This window comes from Dermochelys coriacea, chromosome 5 (assembly GCF_009764565.3).
Source record: "Dermochelys coriacea isolate rDerCor1 chromosome 5, rDerCor1.pri.v4, whole genome shotgun sequence".
NCBI classification, from domain to species: domain Eukaryota; kingdom Metazoa; phylum Chordata; order Testudines; family Dermochelyidae; genus Dermochelys; species Dermochelys coriacea.
The window spans coordinates 103,226,137-103,246,205 of record NC_050072.1 but is presented as its reverse complement, the minus strand read 5'-3'; the positions used below and the strand labels follow the sequence as shown (position 1 = coordinate 103,246,205).

General features: G+C 36.5%; 1 protein-coding gene across 4 annotated transcripts in view; it reads left to right on the top strand.

Annotated features, from left to right (window-relative positions):
* The window catches only part of RFX3 (regulatory factor X3), a 233,201-nt gene extending 225,278 nt beyond the window's left edge, over positions 1 to 7,923 (top strand). For all 4 annotated transcript variants that reach the window (XM_038401621.2, XM_043514522.1, XM_043514521.1 and 1 more), the window contains one exon: positions 613 to 7,923. In XM_038401621.2, the coding sequence (XP_038257549.1) occupies positions 613 to 851 (239 nt within the window). In that variant the 3' untranslated portion in view covers positions 852 to 7,923. The remainder of the gene's footprint in view (positions 1 to 612) is intronic.
* The last annotated feature ends 12,146 nt before the right edge of the window (positions 7,924 to 20,069 follow it).

The window sequence follows — 20,069 nt, the reverse complement described above, 5'->3', positions numbered from 1 at the left end:
CATGCTGGTGTGTGAATCTATACACATTTGTGTGTAGATAGTCTGTAAGAGTTTTCTCTGAGTAAGGATTGCAAAATTGGGCCCATTGTTTGTCAAGCACTTTGCCAAATAACTAATTTTTTAATAGTGAGAAGTATAACAGAGAGCAGGTAAATTTCTAGGTCCTCTAAGTAGAGCCTTGGAATCAGCAAATGTGGCCTCTGTTCTCTTCTTTCCCATTGGCTTGCTCTGTGATCTTGGGCAAGTCACTTAGCTTCTCTTCACCTATGTTCGTGATAAATTCTGCAGATGAAAGACATTATATAAGTACAAAGTTATTGTTATTTTAGTGACACTATTATATTTGTTTGAGCTGGCTTGAAGGGGAAAAAACCAGTTGCAATATTAAGAATGTGTACTATAATGTTTGAAGCTGAGAGTTCATTGAACACATGAATCTCACATTATGCACTGACATTTTCCCAGTAAAATCTCAATTTTCAGTTTATACCTTCTCAGGTAGCTAGAATTCTGTTTTTCATATCTTATGTGTTGTTTGCAAACCCTTAGTAATTCACAGTATTTAGATTTTTTTTCACTGTGTGCTAGTTTCATGGTTGTTTGTTTGTGCAGATGAGGGCAGTGAAGTTGAAAGCGAAATAGATGAAGAGCTAGAGGAATCTGGAGAGCCACAAGCCAAGAGAGAGAAAACTGAGTTAACCCAGGCATTTCAGGTGGGCTGCATGCAGCCAGTACTAGAGAGTGGAGTACAGCAGAACCTCCTGACCCCACTTCACAATGAGCACATTGTCACAAGTACTCAGACTATCAGACAATGCAGTGCTACTGGAAATACATATACTGCAGTCTAACAAATATTAAAGCTTTTTTCCCCCCAGATTACATTAGCCCTGTTGATGTTGGGCTTAATATGAAAAAACAAGAATAAGTCTGAAGGCGACTGTTGTCAAATTTTAGCTTTGCTGAACATTACCTTTGTTGGAGTTGTGAAATGGAATGGGTGTATGTATTTTGCCAGATCTGTTTAAAAAAATTTTTGTAAACAAAATCATTTTACATTGGTCACTCAATATTAAGAGTTTTCTTAGTTTCACATGTCAAGAAGGATTTTGCAAAGCTTACTATTAATGTTTGTCATCTTATAATTAAAGTAATTTAATTTTTTCATAGTTTTTTAAAATATGTTAATGTTAATTGTTAGTTATGGTGATGATTTAATATACATAGTTTTTTAATTAGATGCACTTCTGTGAAATATCAAAAGAAATATTTTCTTTGATTTACACTGGAGGCATAGTCATTTGACAGCAGATGCATCAAATTTGTCATAAAAAGGTGCTTTTCATTGGACAGAATTAGAAGACACTACTATTTTGATCACATTTCTGAGCATCCAGTGGGAAAGTTTTAGGAATTTTTATTATAATGCTGGAAGGTTGAGAAGATCTATTGTTTTCTTTATCTAAGGAAGAGTTGTGTTTTTTGCATTCATTAATGCAGACTAAATGAGAGAATGGTAATGTGTGCATAATAAATGTACATAATTATCAGACCATCATGTAAACAATGCAAGCTTCCATTGAAACCATCAGTTTTACATTTTGTTTGCATACCAGTTCCTCTGTTTGAAGACTACTGATTCTATATTTGAGACCACTGCACAGATGCTTTCAGCTGTTAAGTGGGACTGTAGTAGATAGATACTGAAGTTGAAAAAGAAGTGACTTGATTTTTTTAAGTGTATGTGCTACTTATGCTGAACTGGACATACAGGAAACCATTCCATCTGGATGACTTTCTTCTATTCCAGGTCTTTTTCCTACTAGTAGTTCAATCTGCTGCTCTTATAAAAGATAACTTATAGAATGCAAGGAATGTAGCAACCTGCATCATATTTACTTCAAAAAATATTTCCTAGTTCTTAAAGTAAGTGGATTTAAATTTTTACAAAAATTAAATAAGGCAGTGTAACTGGCACACCTCATTTGTACTTATTCCCAATTGTGTAGAATTTGAATAGGTGGCTAGATGGACCATTGCCATTTAAGAATGTACATCAGGGATCATTGTACCTCGGCTATTACATGGTGCCTTAAACAGAACTGAAGCTAAGATTTAGTACTTTTTGTTATTAATAACTCTTAAATTCATTCAGCAAGGTGTGCCTGTCATTTTCAAATTCCCTAAGAAGTAAGGGCAGGTTACATATTCTTCAAAGAAATAAAGGAAATTTTTTATTACTAAATGGTGTTAATATCCCCCTTAGAGTGACAATAAACCTATTTTTTCTTGTTTCTAGCTGAATTTCACTTTATTACAAATGAGATATGCTTGGGGATCTGGAAAGCAAAACTAGCTTTAATGCCAGCTTCAAATGTTAACAAAGTAGGTTAACCCCCAGCCCCAAGCATGGTTATATATTTTCTAAACCCTTGTCTACTTTTAATTTTAGAAAGTAAACAAAATGAGCAGGTACTTAATGCAGAGCATGTTTTCAATTTGTATGTGTGGTGGGGTGTCAGTCTGCAATTATGTTTAATGGCTAAATCATAGAGAATGTGTGTACATCCCATTTTAATTGACATGAAACATCTCACAGGCATGTGTGATTATTTTATACATTTCATTATTTTTAAAACAGGCACACAAATCTACTCAGTTCTAATAGTGGAAATAAACAAGCAAGCAAAAAAGCCAAAAATGAAGGAAAGTACACACACAAACATTTCAGTTTTATTGAGAGGGCCGGTTGGAAAAAAAACTAAGGAGTTATTTAGTCTGGTTTATTTAGTGTGTCTTTGGACTGATCTTTTTTACATGTACCAAATGGCTGAACAGCATGTGAGATGAACAGTATATTTATAGTATACATCTTTCTTGCTAGAGTTTTCATATGCTCCAAGAACTGATACAGATCAAGTAAATTTTCTTAATACACTAGTAAACATTTTTAATGAATAAAATAAGTATAAATTGTTTAGAATTGTACTTTGCAGAATTTGGGGCCCAATTTTACATGCTCTACAGCTCACACCAGTCAATGGGTGTTTTCCCTGAGTAGAGAGTGCAAGATAGGGTTTATGTCATTTAAAGTATTTGAAATTTATGCAAGCTCTAAGTTTCATAGGTTTTGTTCACCCAGATATTATTTGGGTGTCCTGATTTTTTTTCCATCCAAAAGAGCATGTCTACACCCCTCATTAAAAAAAACTAAGCTGTGATAAATATTTATTCCCCTTCATTGTGCATTATGAACTGTTTACAGGTTAAATTAAATATAAAAATAACAAAATATTTTCCATTTTCAACATAGTTTCTTTTAATGCTTTAATATTGATGTTCTGAATTGGACCAGATATATTTACTGGTTTCATCTTTTGTGTTGGCAAACCTTAAATGTTTTCTTTTCCTTGTCCTGTATTGTTATAATGTTGGATTTGCTCATGCTGAGAGAAAAGTGTGATTGTAACATGCAAATGTGGATTGCTATCAGAGGTGGGGCCTGTAAGCCCTCCATGATTCAACTTCTCCCCCCAGTTGTTCACTGTTCCCACAGTGCAAAAAATAAGAGTAAATACAAAAATGGAATGTATTTCACAGTTTGAACCAACAATAATTTTTATGTCTTAGATGAAAACTAGAACGTTTGATGAATCTGAGAATCTAACATGCCAGAAATCTTAATTAACTAGAGGTGATCATCTCCTTTTCTTTCTGAAAAAGAGTGTTATTTATCAAAATAAATTGGAATCAAGGCATGTTCAATTAATTGAATGAAATAGTTTGTATTCCCATGTTTATAATTTGATTATAGTATCAATTTTAAATAACATTTCCATCACTTTCTTACAAGATCTTTCCTTTAATGAAGTAAAATACTGTGTATATTTACACTTTGGGTGGTGTTTTGTGGGTTTGGTTTTGGTTTTTTACATTTAATGGAGTTGTAATAAATCAAACACTATATATATAATCAATCAATTTGCACACTTTTGCTATTTATTAATATATGGGAATGGTTAATGGTTTTTGGTAAAAACAGAGATTTAAAACCCTGTTCCCATTTCTGCATTGTGTAGTATGTGGCTAGACTTAAGTGCCAACCCTTAAGCCCACTAACTTCATTGGTGCTCTGTGGGGGTGCAGCAGTTTGCCCACATGCTACAAATTGCAGGGTCAGTGCCTATGTGATCTGTGGATTTTATCTGATCCAGACACTGATTTCAGAATAATTATTTTAAAAATATCCCCTTCCCCCTTTAGCACAAATAATGCAGTGAGCAATGTGGGGGGTATTGTTGATCCACTTTTTCAAAACACGGGGCCCAATTTTCACAAGTTTTTATATGTATGCAAAATTGTTGGTACTTTTTCATGTCTCTCATTGTACACTAGATTTAAAATTACTTTTTGTCTCTCCAACTTGCTATTCTTTTTGTGCTTACTCTTGTACTGTAGCATGTTTAATGTATCTTTGTTTAGATAATATTCCTTACACAACATGTGGAGAATAGTTTTAAAATTGTTTACCTACAAAATAAGCGATGTGCAACATTACTGCCTTGAGTTTCACAAATGGGTAAAATCAATAAAATGCTAGTGTATTGTCATTCAGGAATGTATAGGTCTATATACAAATTTGTTTAATTTAAAACGAGGTATTTTTAAGTGTCTGAAACACTGCTATGTTCAAATTATTTTCATTTGAAGACCGTATCTGATATCTTTGTGGTTCTTACCAGATGTCATCTGCACTGTTTAGGAAAACACATATATTAGTTTAAAATGGATTGCAGTTGTTTCATTTACAGACGTGGTTTCACAGAACAAAAAAATAATTTATAGCCATAAAAAGAAATCAATAAACTCTGTAATATTAGAACTCATTTTTGACAGTAATTTTAGAATTTGAAATATTAATTTGGGAGAGCAGTACTAATTCCTGAAAATTGGGCCCTTGTCTCTGTGGAACAGGGCAGCCTCTGTGTACATGGTTAAGATAAGTCAATGAATGGAATTATAGTATCTCTGATACTTTATTTGGTGATTTAAAAAAACTGGAATAGAAGCATAAACACAGTGCTTATTTCTAGTATTAGAAAATTAATTTGATGTAATGCCTTGCATTAACCCTTTGAGCATTGTAAGTCACATGATAAGGGGAAAATCTTTTCAGGTAATTTAATTATTAGTCTACTGAAGATATTGTATACATCTAAGCGTCTGGTTATGTTGCAACAAATTTTTTTTCCAAAGTAAATGCTTGCATACTATGTAGACTTTTGAATTTGTTGTAGAAGGCTTGATTGATTTAGGCTAAAATATTCACTGCCATCTATGTGTACTGTCTACAGCGAAATAGTACTTCAGCTCCTTTAGTTTCATAATTCCATAAATATTTAATGAAGGAGTCAAATATATGGTCCTATAGATTGTTGAGAAGTACTTAAAATGCCTTTAAAAGGTGGGAATTTAGCAAAAAAGGGTTATTTTTAGACTATTTTGAAAATCTCATTAGGGTAGCATTGGAAAGCACCAGTACTGTAAATGGAAATCTTTAGGAATAAGAACAGAACAAAACTGTTATAATAAGTAAGGATGAATTTTGCAGGACATTTGAGATGTTTGCAGTTAAATTTTCTGCACAATCTTTTGCATAAGCAATTGCAAAAAGAACATAATTTTATTTATACCACTTCAACATTTTGTCACTATGAAATGGCATATGAATAACAAAGAAGATAGAGGCACTTGGTTCAAGTTCATCTGTGAAAGCACTTTTGGATGGCCCTTACCTAGTGTCAGAATTTAAAAAATACCTATAAATTTGCACCTGCATTTTGGCATCTGAAAAAACACCTTTTTTCCTCACAAATAAATTGTGCATACAAAAATAAGGGCACAATAATTTAGAAGTGGGTGGAGACTCTGAAAAAAATAGTTCTAAGTGTTACCTTACTATATGAGAATATTGTAGATATTGTACTGGTTCCCTGCAGTATCAACCAGTGATCACCATTATCTGCAGCTGTGCTTGCTTTAGTCTAGCTGAGTGCAAAAAAGTCTCATATTAAGATGTTTAGTGGAATTACATCAGTAGTGTAGTGCAGATATGTTGTAAACTTTTTTTTAGTCAGATAAACAATGCAAATTCATGCATAATTAATTAAAACAAATGCAATACTCAAAGGGTTTTAATTTAACAATTTTTTTATTCATAATTTACTGTAAATGCTTCTCAGTTTGCATGCCTTGATCATTGCTGCTAGTGATTTTATGTGCCAGTAGACCTGAGTTTAATTTACCAATTTTACTTAAAAAAAAATAGTAAAAGCCACTTACAAAGTGACTGCCTATTTTTTGTTTGAAGTCAGATATGCCTTATTTTCAAACATTTGTTTTAACTCTTTTGTTTTGTTTGAATTTTTTTAAAAAAATTATGATGATGGGATTGGAAGCCCTGAGTAATGAAATATTTGGTAAGAATTGTTAATTTACATCGATTATTAAGGGTGAAATTCATCCCAGAGAAGAAGGCCCAGCACAAGATGGTGAGCCTTATTTAAGTCACAAATGAGCATGTGCTTGATTGCTTTCCTGAATCAGGGCCTTGTTTAACATGGGGCTCAGGTGGTGCAGATGATCTTGCAGAGGCTGTCGTACTGGGCTGACTTTCACTCTTAATACAACACAATAAAAGACATTTTCAGAAGAATATAGGAATTGGGAGGAATAACCTCCTTTGACTCATGATTATCAGGGACCCGATTCAGTACTCCAGGCTCAAGAAAATTAACTACTGAAGTTAGCAGGAGATTTTTTTCCAAAGGAGTGCTAAAGGAATCCCGTTTTCTTTGGCTGTCCCTCAATGTGAGGATGATGTCTGCCAAGGGGTTCATTGGTGAGTTTTTAAGTGGCTGAGGAGCCCCAAGTAAATTTTCCTTGAATAAAATATTACTGTGATTTGGCTTATATTTATACATTACATATAAAATTAAAATAACCCAGTATATAGATTTTAAATATTTGTTGGTCAAAAAAGGTATCATTTGTACCAAAGCAAGTTCCCTATCCCTGTCCCATCCCCACTTGTTGCCATCAAAAATTTGGATTTACAGTAGTAACCAGCGAGACTGTTACAGAAACTTTAAGTGAGTGCCTTTAGAAAACTTGGAAATTTGTGCCTGAGATGGTAAACTTTTAATTAGGTTAATTGTAGTGCTTACCAATCAGTAAATTCTACTATCACTCAGGGCTTTCTTACCTTCTAGGTAACTTCCTTTGTTGTGTTTATTTTTATTTTATTTTTTAAAGTGCCATCATTTAAATTTCACTTAGTAAGTGGCAGATTACATTATTCAGTCCCACAAGCACAGAAACATTGTAACACTAGGAGATATTTGAACTTTTATTTTCCAATTGACTGAATATGTTATGTAAATGAGGTAAGCAACTTTTTTGTAGGTTGTATGTGTGAGATAATGTAATGTTCTTTTCCAGTTTTTGGATTACAGTTAAATATACTTTTTAATTATTTAAAGAAAACATCTTTACAGAATAACGTGATGAGTTTTTTGTATAATGTATTTGATTTTGTAAATATGTATTTCCTGATGTGATCTTTGTGACAAATGCTAAATCTTTTAGTATATCATGTCCTCTCAAAATTGGCAGGAGCTAAATAATAGTTTGTGGGCAATTTGTATTGTGTACTGTACAATAACTGGGGAACTTTTATAATTATAAAAATATATATTAACTTTTAGTGTGTTGTTTAAACAAATGACTGGAACATACTAAAGATAGTAGGATTTTTCTGAATATTTCAGACTTGAACTCAGGCTAGCTTTCTTGTGTTTTTCAAAACAAAATTGTGTCTTGTCTTTTAAAAATCAATAAATTTGTTTTCTTGTTACAAACAAATTTTAAATGCTTCTGTTTTTATTAATTTTCTTGTATAGCCAAATATTTCACAGTACTGTTGATTTTGGGAGAAAAATTAAATAACATCACCTTTCTGGCTTCATAATAAATCAAGAAATATTTATATTTAGAAATACTGAAAGTAAAATCTAAAACTACTGTATAGTGTGCCTTAGACCATAGAAGAAAAATATAATTGAGTGATCAAGTGCTTCTTCTGCTAATGAGCTGTCCATGATCCCAGTATTAACAGGTTATAACGGGTTTATTACTCATCTGGTTTGATTGATTTCACACTGATATTGCTTACCGTTTCTCAACCAAGATTAAAATTTTATTTTACAAATTATTATTTAAATTTAGAATACAAATATCTTATAATTTAGGATCTCAGCTCATAATAATGTAGCCTAGATTTTTTTAAAAAAATTATTTTGACCCTTTTTATTCCTGCTCCTTAGTTTAATACATACGGCTGAGTTCTCCTCAAAGAGAAAAATTTTGCACTTTAATTTGCACTGCAGATCTCTATGCTAGTTCTGTGCTCAAAATCCCATGCTATCAATAGAAAGTTTCCTGTCTGGAACACACCCAGAGTATACAGTGAAGATCTGCACTGCAAATAAGAAGTCCCAGTATAGATCGTTATTACTAATATTTACTTTTATTACAGTAGAATCTGGTGCCTCCAACTGGGATTTGTATCCCATTGTAACAGGAATGATACAAACATATAGCTACTGTTGCTGTCTTTAAGAGTTTTTACAGTCTAAATAAGCAAGACTGACTATAGGATGGAGGAATGAAGTAGAATTAACTCTATTTATTGGTGGAGACTTGAAAGATCAGAAAGGAAAATTTTGCATAGGGCAAATAACAATGTTTGACAACTGTTTAAACTTGGTATAAAAATGGTTGAGGCTGAACCAGACTATACAACAGCTTGGCTTGCCAACATGGATGGGTCTAACTACATTTTAACCGGGTTGAAAAAATGCACTGTAGCCCTCATAAGGTATGTCTACATGGCAACTTCGAGCAAACGTCCCAGCCTGGGTAGACTCATGTGAGGAGGGCTCGAGCAACCACACTAAAAATAGCAGGTACGGACATTGCAGGTTGGACTGGACCTTGGGCTTCAAGCCCGCCTGAGCCCCTAGGCTTCAGAGCCTGAGCTCCAGCCCAAGCCACAATGTCCATACTGCTATATTCGGTGTGATAGCTTGAACCCCGTTCATGTAAGTCTGTCTACCCCTGGGTGCAAGGCTCACTCCTATCTGCAATGTAGGCATAACCATAGTGATCTATGCTGCTAAAACCTAAGGAAGGTGGTTAAACCTGAAAGTTCACCCTGTGTTGATTTAACCTACGTTTTCTGCATGGATTTGCATGTGAAAATGTAGTCAGAGTATTTTGATGTGCAGCCCCTTACATAAGTCCAGAAAGATGCATAGAATTAGAGCCCTATTTCCAGAGATGCTGAGCACCCTCACCTTCGCTACCTTCAGGCCAGTTATAGATGCTCAGCATCTCTGGAAATCCAAAGACAATTCTATTTACCTACCTGCTAACCTATACTCAGGGACCACTGATTAATTGTAATTTTTACTTATTTATTTGTATACTTCCAACAGCATGTTTTGCATCTTACAGACAGGATTGAAGACAAAGTGCTTACAGTTTAGATACATCATGAAAAACACAGGAAAAAACTAACAGAAAGATTGAATAGTGAAGTTTAGCAGACTTATTTTAAATTCATATTTTTTATTTTTGCTGAATAGTTGACTCATGGAGTTGGTATTGTGCAATGTGTCTGCCACCTGGCTGTATACTCTTTAGAGATGTTGGTTCAGTTCATTTTTAAAGGTAAACTGCAAGAGTAAAATGAAAATTGAGTTAAGTCCACAAATCTGTGCTGATTGTGCCCACTAACCTGATTGCAGAGTTATTCAGCAGAGATATCAGGTTTAATTAGTGCTCTGTAAGTCTTTGAGTAATTCATTGAAATGTCAAAGTTTGCTAAAGATGGCTTAGAATGTATTTTCTGTGATATCACTCTCACCATCATCATTCGTGCTATTAGCCCCAGGCATGAAATGTACTTTAGAGATTTGATGAGTTATCCAAATCTTTTGAAAAAAGAAAAGGAGTACTTGTGGCACCTTAGAGACTAACAAATTTATTTGAGCATAAGCTTTCGTGAGCTACAGCTCACTTCATCGGATGCATTCAGTGGAAAATATGAAGTGAGCTGTAGCTCACGAAAGTTTATGTTCAAATAAATGTGTTAGTCTCTATGGTGCCAAAAGTCCTCCTTTTCTTTTTGCGGATACAGACTAACACTGCTGCTACTCTGAAACCAAATCTTTTGATGAATCTGCCTGATATCTGCATTCTTGAGCAATCCCATCATACATGTTTAAAGTCTGCATATGTGTTAAATCCTTTCCAGCATAATCCAGTCCCTCTGCTTTATTTAATTTCAGTTAAGATACATAGAATCTACTGTATATAATAGCAAATATTGCATAATGAAAAGTAAAGTGGATATAGATGTCTTACTATTGTTCATCCAAAATTTCATTCAGAACTTTTCTAGGTTGTTAATAGCTAAGATTTATTCTCATACATTTATCTGTGCTGAGGGTTGAAGGTGGTTCTGGTTTGGTAGGAGAGAGTAAAAAGCAGATGTGAACCTTCTTCCACCTCAGCTCCTTTCAAGAATGTTTTCAGTTTTATGTAGCTATCTACTACTGTATTCTTTAGACACATAAATACTAAGTGTCTCATCTTAACTTGCAATGCAGAAAAGACACTCTTGCAAGTTATGATTTTTTAAAGTTAATCAAAGGAAATTAGTGGGGTTTAATTGGTTTTTCCAAACTCCTATTCATTCCATCAATCAAAAACATTTTTCTTCCACATGGTGGAAATATGGGATTGTTGTGAGTAGAAGCACAGTGGAGAGCATCTTGGTGTGAATTTCAATCTTCTGCAAATGTCTTCTCCAAATATTTCATTGCATCTTAAACACAAAAGAGTAGTGGCTTCAACACTGCCAAAACCACACATTCATAAATCGTTAGTCAGGCCTTAAAACCCATGAGATTTGCTTTAGAATTCTGTGTTTTTTTTAATTATTCATTTTCAGTTCTTTTTATTTGCCTTCTGGTTCCTGAGCCTTTATGGTGCACTTGGGTCATATTTTCAAGCTTTTCACCGCAACAGAAAAGGTTAGAAACTTGTTTTGTTTTTATTAAAGCGGAGCTTCTCACATAATGACTCCAAGAGCTGAGGCTTTAAGAATAATACCAAATATTGTGAGACTCATGATAAAATTTGCAAGAGTCGGTAACACTAGGGCAGAGGTTGGCAACCTTTCAGAAGTGGTGTGCCAAGTCTTCATTTATTCACTCTAATTTAAGGTTTCGAATGCCAGTAATACATTTTAACATTTTTGGAAGGTCTCTTTCTTTAAGTCTTTAATATATAACTAAACTGTTCTATGTAAAGTAAATAAGGTTTTTAAAATGTTTAAGAAGCTTCATTTAAAATTAAATTAAAATTCAGAGACCCCGGACCAGTGGCCAGGACCTGGGCAGTGTGAGTGCCACTGAAAATCAGCTCATGTGCCGCCTTTGGCACACGTGCCATAGGTCGCCTGCCCCTGCACAAGGGCTTTATTTTTCGTTAGGGTGACCTGCCTTAGAAAGAGAGCATCTTCAGACTGAACTTGTAATACTTGCTTTATTTTACTCTGCTTAGCACAGTGCCTCCAATTTTTTCTTTGTGAAGTCCAACTGGATGTTCAAAACATCTTTCAATGAAGTCGCCTTGCTAGCCCGGAACCCTATCAGGAGACATATCAGCCGATTTCAACACTATGTAACCTGAGCTTAGGGTCCTTCATTTGAGGCAAATAATAAAGTGAAATTTTCAACTGGCAAGTTTTATATATCAAGTTTGTTGGATTTGTACGAAAGATGTTCTCAAATGCCAGGATATCAGAGAGACAGTCTCTTGGGAACCAGCATCCAACTCATTTATGGATTTATATATTAAAATGAACACTTCTAATGGTATCCAGCAATAAACTGAAATTCAGTGCAGCCCTTAGAGCACATGTGAATGTATTTCCTGCAAGAAATACTCTTCTACAATTGGGCTACTGCATTCTGCATCAGCTAAATCTTACTAATAATTTTCAAAATTAACTCCATGTAGAGCACATTATTATAAGTCTCAAGGTGACAAAAGCATGGGTTATTGTAGTGAGGTCTACACCTGAAGAGAAGGGCACAGCCTTCTGGCTGCAAATAATAAAAACTTTTCTTGGCCACTGCCTGTGCTTCCAGAATTAGCTGGGGATCCCAGAGGAGGAGAACATGAGTCACAAAAAGAAAACATAACCCACCAAATTGAGGGATGCAGTTTCAATTCTGCCATTTATTTCAGTTATTTCCCACCTAACCAAAATAACTCCAGTCCTGTCTGAGCTGAGATGCAGCTAGTTCTCTTGCCTCTCAGCACTCATTCTGGCAAAACACTTGAGTAAGCCAATGAGATTCCACCAGCCTGACCTGGTAATACAGGGATATATAGCTGAAAGTCATCTGGCACTGTACACTATCTTTTTTGATGGGGCCTCACATAAACTCTGGACAAGTTGGACAATAGAATAACCCACATGAGACTCGTCAGCATATATGAGCAATTGCCCAATGCTACTCTTGGGTCTTCTCAGAAAGAATAAAGCCAGTCAAGAATGCAAAAGCAAAGGTAGTTGAAGTTATTACAGGACTGAAGACAGCACATGCAATTCTGCAAAATGTATATACAGAAAATATTTAGGCTTGGACTATCACAGGTAAAGGCCCTGATTTTCTACTTCTTTATCCCAAATGCAAGAATTAACACCTGTGCAAAATGAGTGTAAAAATGCTACCAAATCGAAATGGTACTGGTTTATACTTGCCTTGCAAAGGTGTAAATGACTACACAAGGATCAAGGCAGTGGAGAGCCAGGCCCAAAAGTAAAAAAAAAAAAAAAAATCCCTCTGCCACCCAAATTTTTACACATACAATTTTGCAGAGGAAAAAAAAGGAGATTTATGATTATTGTATTTGCAAGCCAGGAGTATTCAAACTCTTTTACAGTGTGGACCGCATCTTAGTAGAGACTTTTTCTCACAGACTCTCTCTCCCAGGCACAATAATGCAGACCACCTTTCCTCCCACTGGAAGTTTTGCTTATCAATATTAGGAGAGCATTCAATGTTGTCTAACTTATTTTAATGCACTGTACTAACCTGGAAATAAGGAGGAAAGGTGGCATTACACCAGCAGCCATCTCTCCAAAGGCTCCCAGCAAGTGCTTCATGGACTGCTAATGGTCCACTGCCCACAGTTTTGGACACTGTTTTCCATGGGCAGGACTTGGAATGCTATTTTTAATTGGGGAAGTCTCATTAAGTAATAAAACCCCAGCGTGTCAAAGAGATCTTGAAAGGCCAGGATCAACACAGCAGAACACACATTTTATACTGGGTTCAGGAAAAGAAAGAAAAGTTGTCTCTTGAAGTTTGGTGACTTTGGCTAACTGCACGATAGTCCAGAGTCGCTACTAATTACCTCACTCAGCTTATTTGTGATTGAGGTCTGAACGCATGATACAATGCAATCCTGAATCCTGCACAGAAGCCTACCGGATAAGACTATCAGTCTTTCTACCCCACTGACCAGTCAGGGTCCATTTACAGATCCTCTCAGTTGGTTTGTAATTGGAGATTGAGATGACCTGGCTTAACTGATGCAGCAGTGATGCTGAGATGTTTTTCTTCCAACATACATCCACTCACAAAGAATCTGTAAAATAACTTCCCCCTCCCTAATAAATGTCATTAGGCCGTATTATTCAGCCCTGACTCAGGTAAAATACCCACCAACTTCATTGAGAGTTTTATCTGAGAGAAGCTACCAGATCTGACCCATTATCAGTATTAAGAAAAATAATTTAAATTAGTTTTGTTTTTCCAGGCTATTTACTCCAGCTCTTCCAGACTCTGCTATAATATGGATCCCACAGCACAAAACATGGCAGAAATCCAGAGAAATTGGTTATTTCTGGAAGGCACCATTCAAAATAATACAGTTTGAGCAAGAACTGTCCTATTTTTATTGCTTCTATTTTACAGGGTAATATTCTGTACACTATTGATACTCTCAATTAAATAAGCTATGTACTGTATAATGTTTAAAATTCTATTTAACTTGCCTCCTTTCAGCAGTTTACATCTATAGTGTAAAATGCCACATGGCTCACAGCAAACTAAATTGCAGCAATCATTTCATTGCACATCAATGTCTGTGCCAAATGCCATTACATATATGAAGCCAACCATCAGTGTACACATGGACCTGACATTGGCCGTTGAGAAACCTTGATCCATTTCTGGCACAGTCAGAGAGATGCCAGATAGAGTTGGTGCGCTGACTTGAAGTTGATGTGGCTGATCTCATTCCAGATTTTGCTAAATCCTATCATGTGCATTCTTTCCCAGTGGCTGGATTAGTTTAACAGCAGGGTATTTTTATAAAAACCTTCTTGACAATAATACTACAACAGTGTTGCTGTTGCCAGCTTGTCCTGAGCAATTTTCTGAGTAGAACCGTTTTTAGTAAGAACCCTCCTGGATAACACATTTTCCTGCGGAAATGCTATGCATTCATAACCTGGAGACATTTTTGCTATCATAACTGCTCCAGGCACTCCAGTTCTGTTGGGATTCCTTAATCTGGGCAGATTCCTAGAAAGTTCAAGCTAGTTAATGGGGTACCTGGGACTCCAAGCCAGAGCCCACTTTGCTTCCCAAAGGAAGTTGTCTTCAGCAGCAGGACAAGTGTGGGAGTTCAGACTTTCCTGCTTCTTTCCTGCAGTGTGAAATTCAGTCTGGTCCGGAGGGCTGGAGAAAGATCCCCTTTTCCATTTAGGGATGAGTGGGATTGGAGGAGCTGCCAGCAGAGCAGCTGTGTGGAGGGAACTCTGCACAGCTTGCACACTGCAGAGGAAGGCCCTGAGCTGGTCCCATGGAGGCCAAAGTACAGGGAAGGGCCCCAAGAGCTTCAACCTGAAGTCCTGGTATCTTGCACAGATGTTGAGAGGTTGCAGTAGCAACTGCTATTCCAGCCCATGGGCTGGAGTGATGGTCAGAAATGGGGATACATTGCAGAATCCTTATTGGCTGTAGTTCATCACCAGTCTAACTATGCTATTTTCATCACCAGTCAGCACGCCCACATTCCATCAATGAAAGATTAGTGTGGCATAGCCCACTCCCCATTCTCTCAACCACAGCTCTTCAGACAAACTTCAGGAACATGCAGAACAGATATGTTCACCCACAGCCCTCAAGGCTCAGCATGGGACCAAATAGCCATACTTATCTCCACTGTCAGGCTCCTCAAGGATAAGTGAATGCTGTGGCTATCCGTTTTCACCAACTAACTCTGTGATGTGTATCTGCATACTCTGTACTAATACCAAAGCTATTGGTGATTTACCCGTAAAGCTTTTAAAGTCCCTATCCCTCTCAGAGCAGGGTAATATTTAATAGCTTTGAAGCTAGTCAGCTAATATACCAGGTATGAAAAAGAGTTTTGTATAATATTAGCGCTAAAATAATTTCAGTACCTTGCAAAAGGCATTGTTCCCTACTTGTAGTGAGATAGAATGTGTGCATCTGAAAAGCCCTAACTGATTTATTTAAAATTTTAATTTCTGGTTATAATCTAGGGGTGGTAGATTACTCTTTGTCTTTATCTCTGTTTAGGAGGTTTATGAAGAAGCCTATTAACTAGATAGTGCATTTCCTGGAATTTAATGATACTTACATGGTTTTAAATTTTTGTAATAACATCTAGTTGCTGTGGTGATAGTCACACAATAAGGCTTTAGTCCTGCCAAAACTTACGCATGTGCTCAACTTACAGGGACTGATGGTCTTTCATCTATAGTATTCTATAAGATTGTGTAAAATGTGTAAATAAAATATCAGAGGGTTTTCATATTGTGGGTGTTTCCCTGTGTCTTTTATATGCAATGACAATAGAGAGCTAGATCTAGCCTTTGTTATAAACTCTCTCAATTGCAGAATATGTAAAAATTATTTTGTTTCTGTATTGTGTTGTGGCCACAGTCGATTCAGGGACATAAGAATGTTACTGAGGAAGCACTCATTTAGGGTTATAATCCTTGGACCAACCTAGGGTTTGATTTTCGTTTGCAGATTTAGCCAGTACAACAACAGATGTGGTAGTCTAAAGATAATGTTTTACACGGAAGCCTAAAGAATTCAGTCTTACAAGAGAAATGATAGCTTGTTCAACCATTTGCCATGGTAGTACCTGTTATAGGCTAGAACCTAAGTGTAGCCATTCCTGTATCACACTTAGTGATGCTGCATAGTTGTTGTTTCCAGTTCAGAAAGATGATGCCCCCTACTTCTGTGGACATTAGTATTTGATAATGCTAGTCTTAGTTTTCTTGGTTTTCCACAAAAAGTGTTTGATACCTTGAACCAATTTTGTAATAGGGAGGACTTGTCAGGGCCAAAGTAGTTTCAGAAATATGTTTATCTTCATTAAATGAACATGGCCCCATAATTATTGCAGCGTTTTATTGTACTTGGGGCAAATACCAATTTAGTAAAATAAACTCTTTAACAGACATGGGACCCTAAAGTTCTTTACCTACTATCAGTGGAAACAGAATTATGAGTATCACTAGTTACGGAATTCATCCCACTAGGGAGGTAATAACTGCACTATTTATGACGAAGAAGCCAAATGCACATGATGATGTTTCTCCTTGAATGAGATTGATTTCACATCCCTCAGATGCTTGTTATTATTTCTCCTCTTCCAGACAAATATAGAAATAATAAACAGGTATGGCTCAGTAAAATGGTTTCAGAATGTATGATATGCAGGAGCATCATTATATTCTCTGGGTTTGCAAGTTTAGTCCACAACTCAATGAGTTTTCACTTCCTTCACACATTCAAGGCAGACAGGCATACCACCTATGATATGGCTGAATTTTTTACCGTTAATCCAAGCACCTTTATCTGTTTTCCAAATGCTGAGGTCCCTTGCTTCATTCTGGAACATTCTCCTTCTTAGACTCTCCCAGTAATTCTCCTAATAACCCCCTTGGGTGACAACCTATCTGACAAAACTGCGAAAGCCAAAAGAAAAATAGATCAAGGTAACTGTTATGACCAGGCAATTTAATTCAGGCTCTCCAGATTTTGTAGCCTGACTTTCCAGAACTTGGCCATCTGTGGTGGTCTCTGAAATAGTAAAAAAACCACCAGCCTCTTAATCTTCTGGTGAAGGACAATCTTCAATGGGTTTACAATCAGTTGACCAGCTGATTATTAATAAGGACAGTTACTACTGGGTTTCTCTATTGTCCTTCTTTCCTCCTTTCTCCCAGACCTGTTAGCAAAAGCATTTGTAGAGCCTACAGCCCTACCTCCAATTGTAGTAAAGGGAAAAAGGGTTAGTCAAATATTCCAGTGTCCTACCAGTCAAGGTCAAATTACCTACTGTTGCTGAAATTCCCAGTAATACTGTTCCCTTAGATGTATGGGCCTCACTTGAAGGACCTAGTATAGAAGGGCATTAAAGCATTAGACTCTGAGTTGTCTGTTAACACTCTCTCTCTCTCTCCGGTAACGGCCAATAAAATGGATTTGAAGGATTCAGATTTCTTGGATAACAACTGTCTCCACAGTTGAAGTCCCAGATCAGCCCTGCTATTTTTCCTTGGGGGACCTGCTGATTCTATGCAGGAAAGTTACCGGGGTTCTAAAGTTTTATCCCACCTTCTCCTTCAGGTGGTCTTGTAGTGTTTCTTATTAACTGTGGGCAGAATAGGCCTGATGATGTTTTACCTCTCTACCTAGCACTCCAAAAATTAAATACCATAATCTATGCAGCCCTGAATTTTGGCAAATTACATAAATTTCCTGCTGATTAAGTTAAGCTCAGGTCTGAAGCCCCTAAAACGGATTCTGCAATGGGCAACTGTTTGCAGAGTAATTCCCTACCAGTTGGAGGTAATGCCATGAAAAAAGTCCCTCCAGATCTCCGATATTCACCTTGAAATTTTAGTAGCAACTTCAGAGTAAAGAACTATAAAAGCAAAGACATCTGAGCGAGACAAACTGGGAACTATATCAAGAGAAAATATGCTTAAGTGGAACTTGCGTTGTGCACAGGCCTCATGCTGGCTTCTGCACAACAGGGGGAATTTACCCACTATGTTACATTCCCTTAAACCTAAATTGTTGCCACTATGAATGCAGCTGTTATCAGAACACCCATCTTTTTGCAAAATGAGCTACCCTTGCCTATATTAATTAGCAACCTGATTTAATTAGCATTGTAGAAAGAATTAACATTTAGAAGTGTAGGAATTGTGATACCTGAAAAACCCAGTAAACCAGGAAGAAGAAAAATACAATAGATCCTGGAAAACCTACAATAGTATACTGTAGTACCATAGGGGAAAAGGGGGGATTTTCTTGCTGATTTGATGTGATGTTCATCTTATGTCCTGAAAAGGAGGATTGGTTGCCTTGTCGTTTTTATGCTAACTAATATAATTGCTCATACGTATTCAAGTTTCAGTGAAAATACATACCATCTTCATTGCTTAAATTAACCATTTTAACAGTTAATCTCCGCAGACCTCATCTTATTTGCTTTTAATTCAGTAGTTGCTGTGGTTAACAGGGAAGGAGGAGTTATAAACAGAAAACAATTCTACTTTAAACTCTTAATTTACTTTTTAAAGTTTACAGTTTACCTTCAATAATAAAATCATTTTTGTCCTATGATGCAATCCCTGCACTTAACTTTTACAGCAAAAATGTTTCATTAATAATGTCCTTACACTTTTCTCTTGACAAGAGTGAAAAGTGCTCAATGAAAACTTTGCTCTTACAGCAAAATAGTGACATCTCCTGGTCACCACTCTGGCTACATTGATTAGTTCTCTGAAAACAAGGAGGATAAAGGAGAAACATCAGGGAAGAAAATGACTGAATTATTTGGATTTTAGTAAATAATTTGATACATTGTCTTACTAAATCACTCTCTCAAAATCATTTAAAATAAGCTTGGATATGAACACTTGAGAATTACCTGAATGATAAAATAATTATTATTGTTTTTAAAAATTAGTTTAGAGTGTATGATTTTAGGCCCCACTGCTCCAAATTAGGCAGACTGTTAACTTTCACATATTATTAACTTGCACGTAAGTAGGCCCATTGAAGTGAATGGGTGGCTTGTGTGCACAACCATACTCGTGTCTGATCCATGAAGCAATTTTGGTGCCTAAGTCCCCATGCAATCTATGAAACTCCCCCTTGGCTGCTGCCTAACACTGTAGGCACCTAAACTCACGAGGTGGCTATGTTTTAGACACTGGGGGGTGATCTAACCACAGTTTTATGGGATATTCTGATGTGGGGCTCCCTCAGCATCTCATATTGAAACTGTTCCATTGTGGATCAATAACGAAACAGCATTTGGAGCAGGGGGCCTGGACTCAGTGTCTCCTACCTCCTGCCTTACTACTGGATTAGAGAGTCATTCTCACTCTGTAGCCCAATCACTGTTCCATTGTGGCTAAATACTTACATAGTCACTGGGGCAGAAAGAGAGAGAATGACTCTAGTTCAGTGGTTAGGACACCCACATAGATAGCAGTTTCGAACATGTGATTTTCTAGGCATTTCTTTGCTCAGGATTGCAGCACTTGAGGATATGCCTATACTGCAAAAAAAACCTGCAACAGCAAGTCTCAGGGATCAACATACTCCAGCTCACACTACAGAGCTAAAAATAGCAATGGAGATATTTGGGCCCGGCTGGAACCTGGAGCTATGAAACCGAGCAAGTGGGAGTGCGTCTCAGAGCCTGGGCTCCAGCCCAAGCCCTACTGTCTAAACTGCTAGCCCAAGTCAGCTGACTCAGGCTCCGAGACTGGCTGCCACCCGTCTCTTTTTGCAGTGTAGATGCACTCTAAATCCCTTTATGGATCCCAACCCTAAGAGCTGACAGGATTGGGA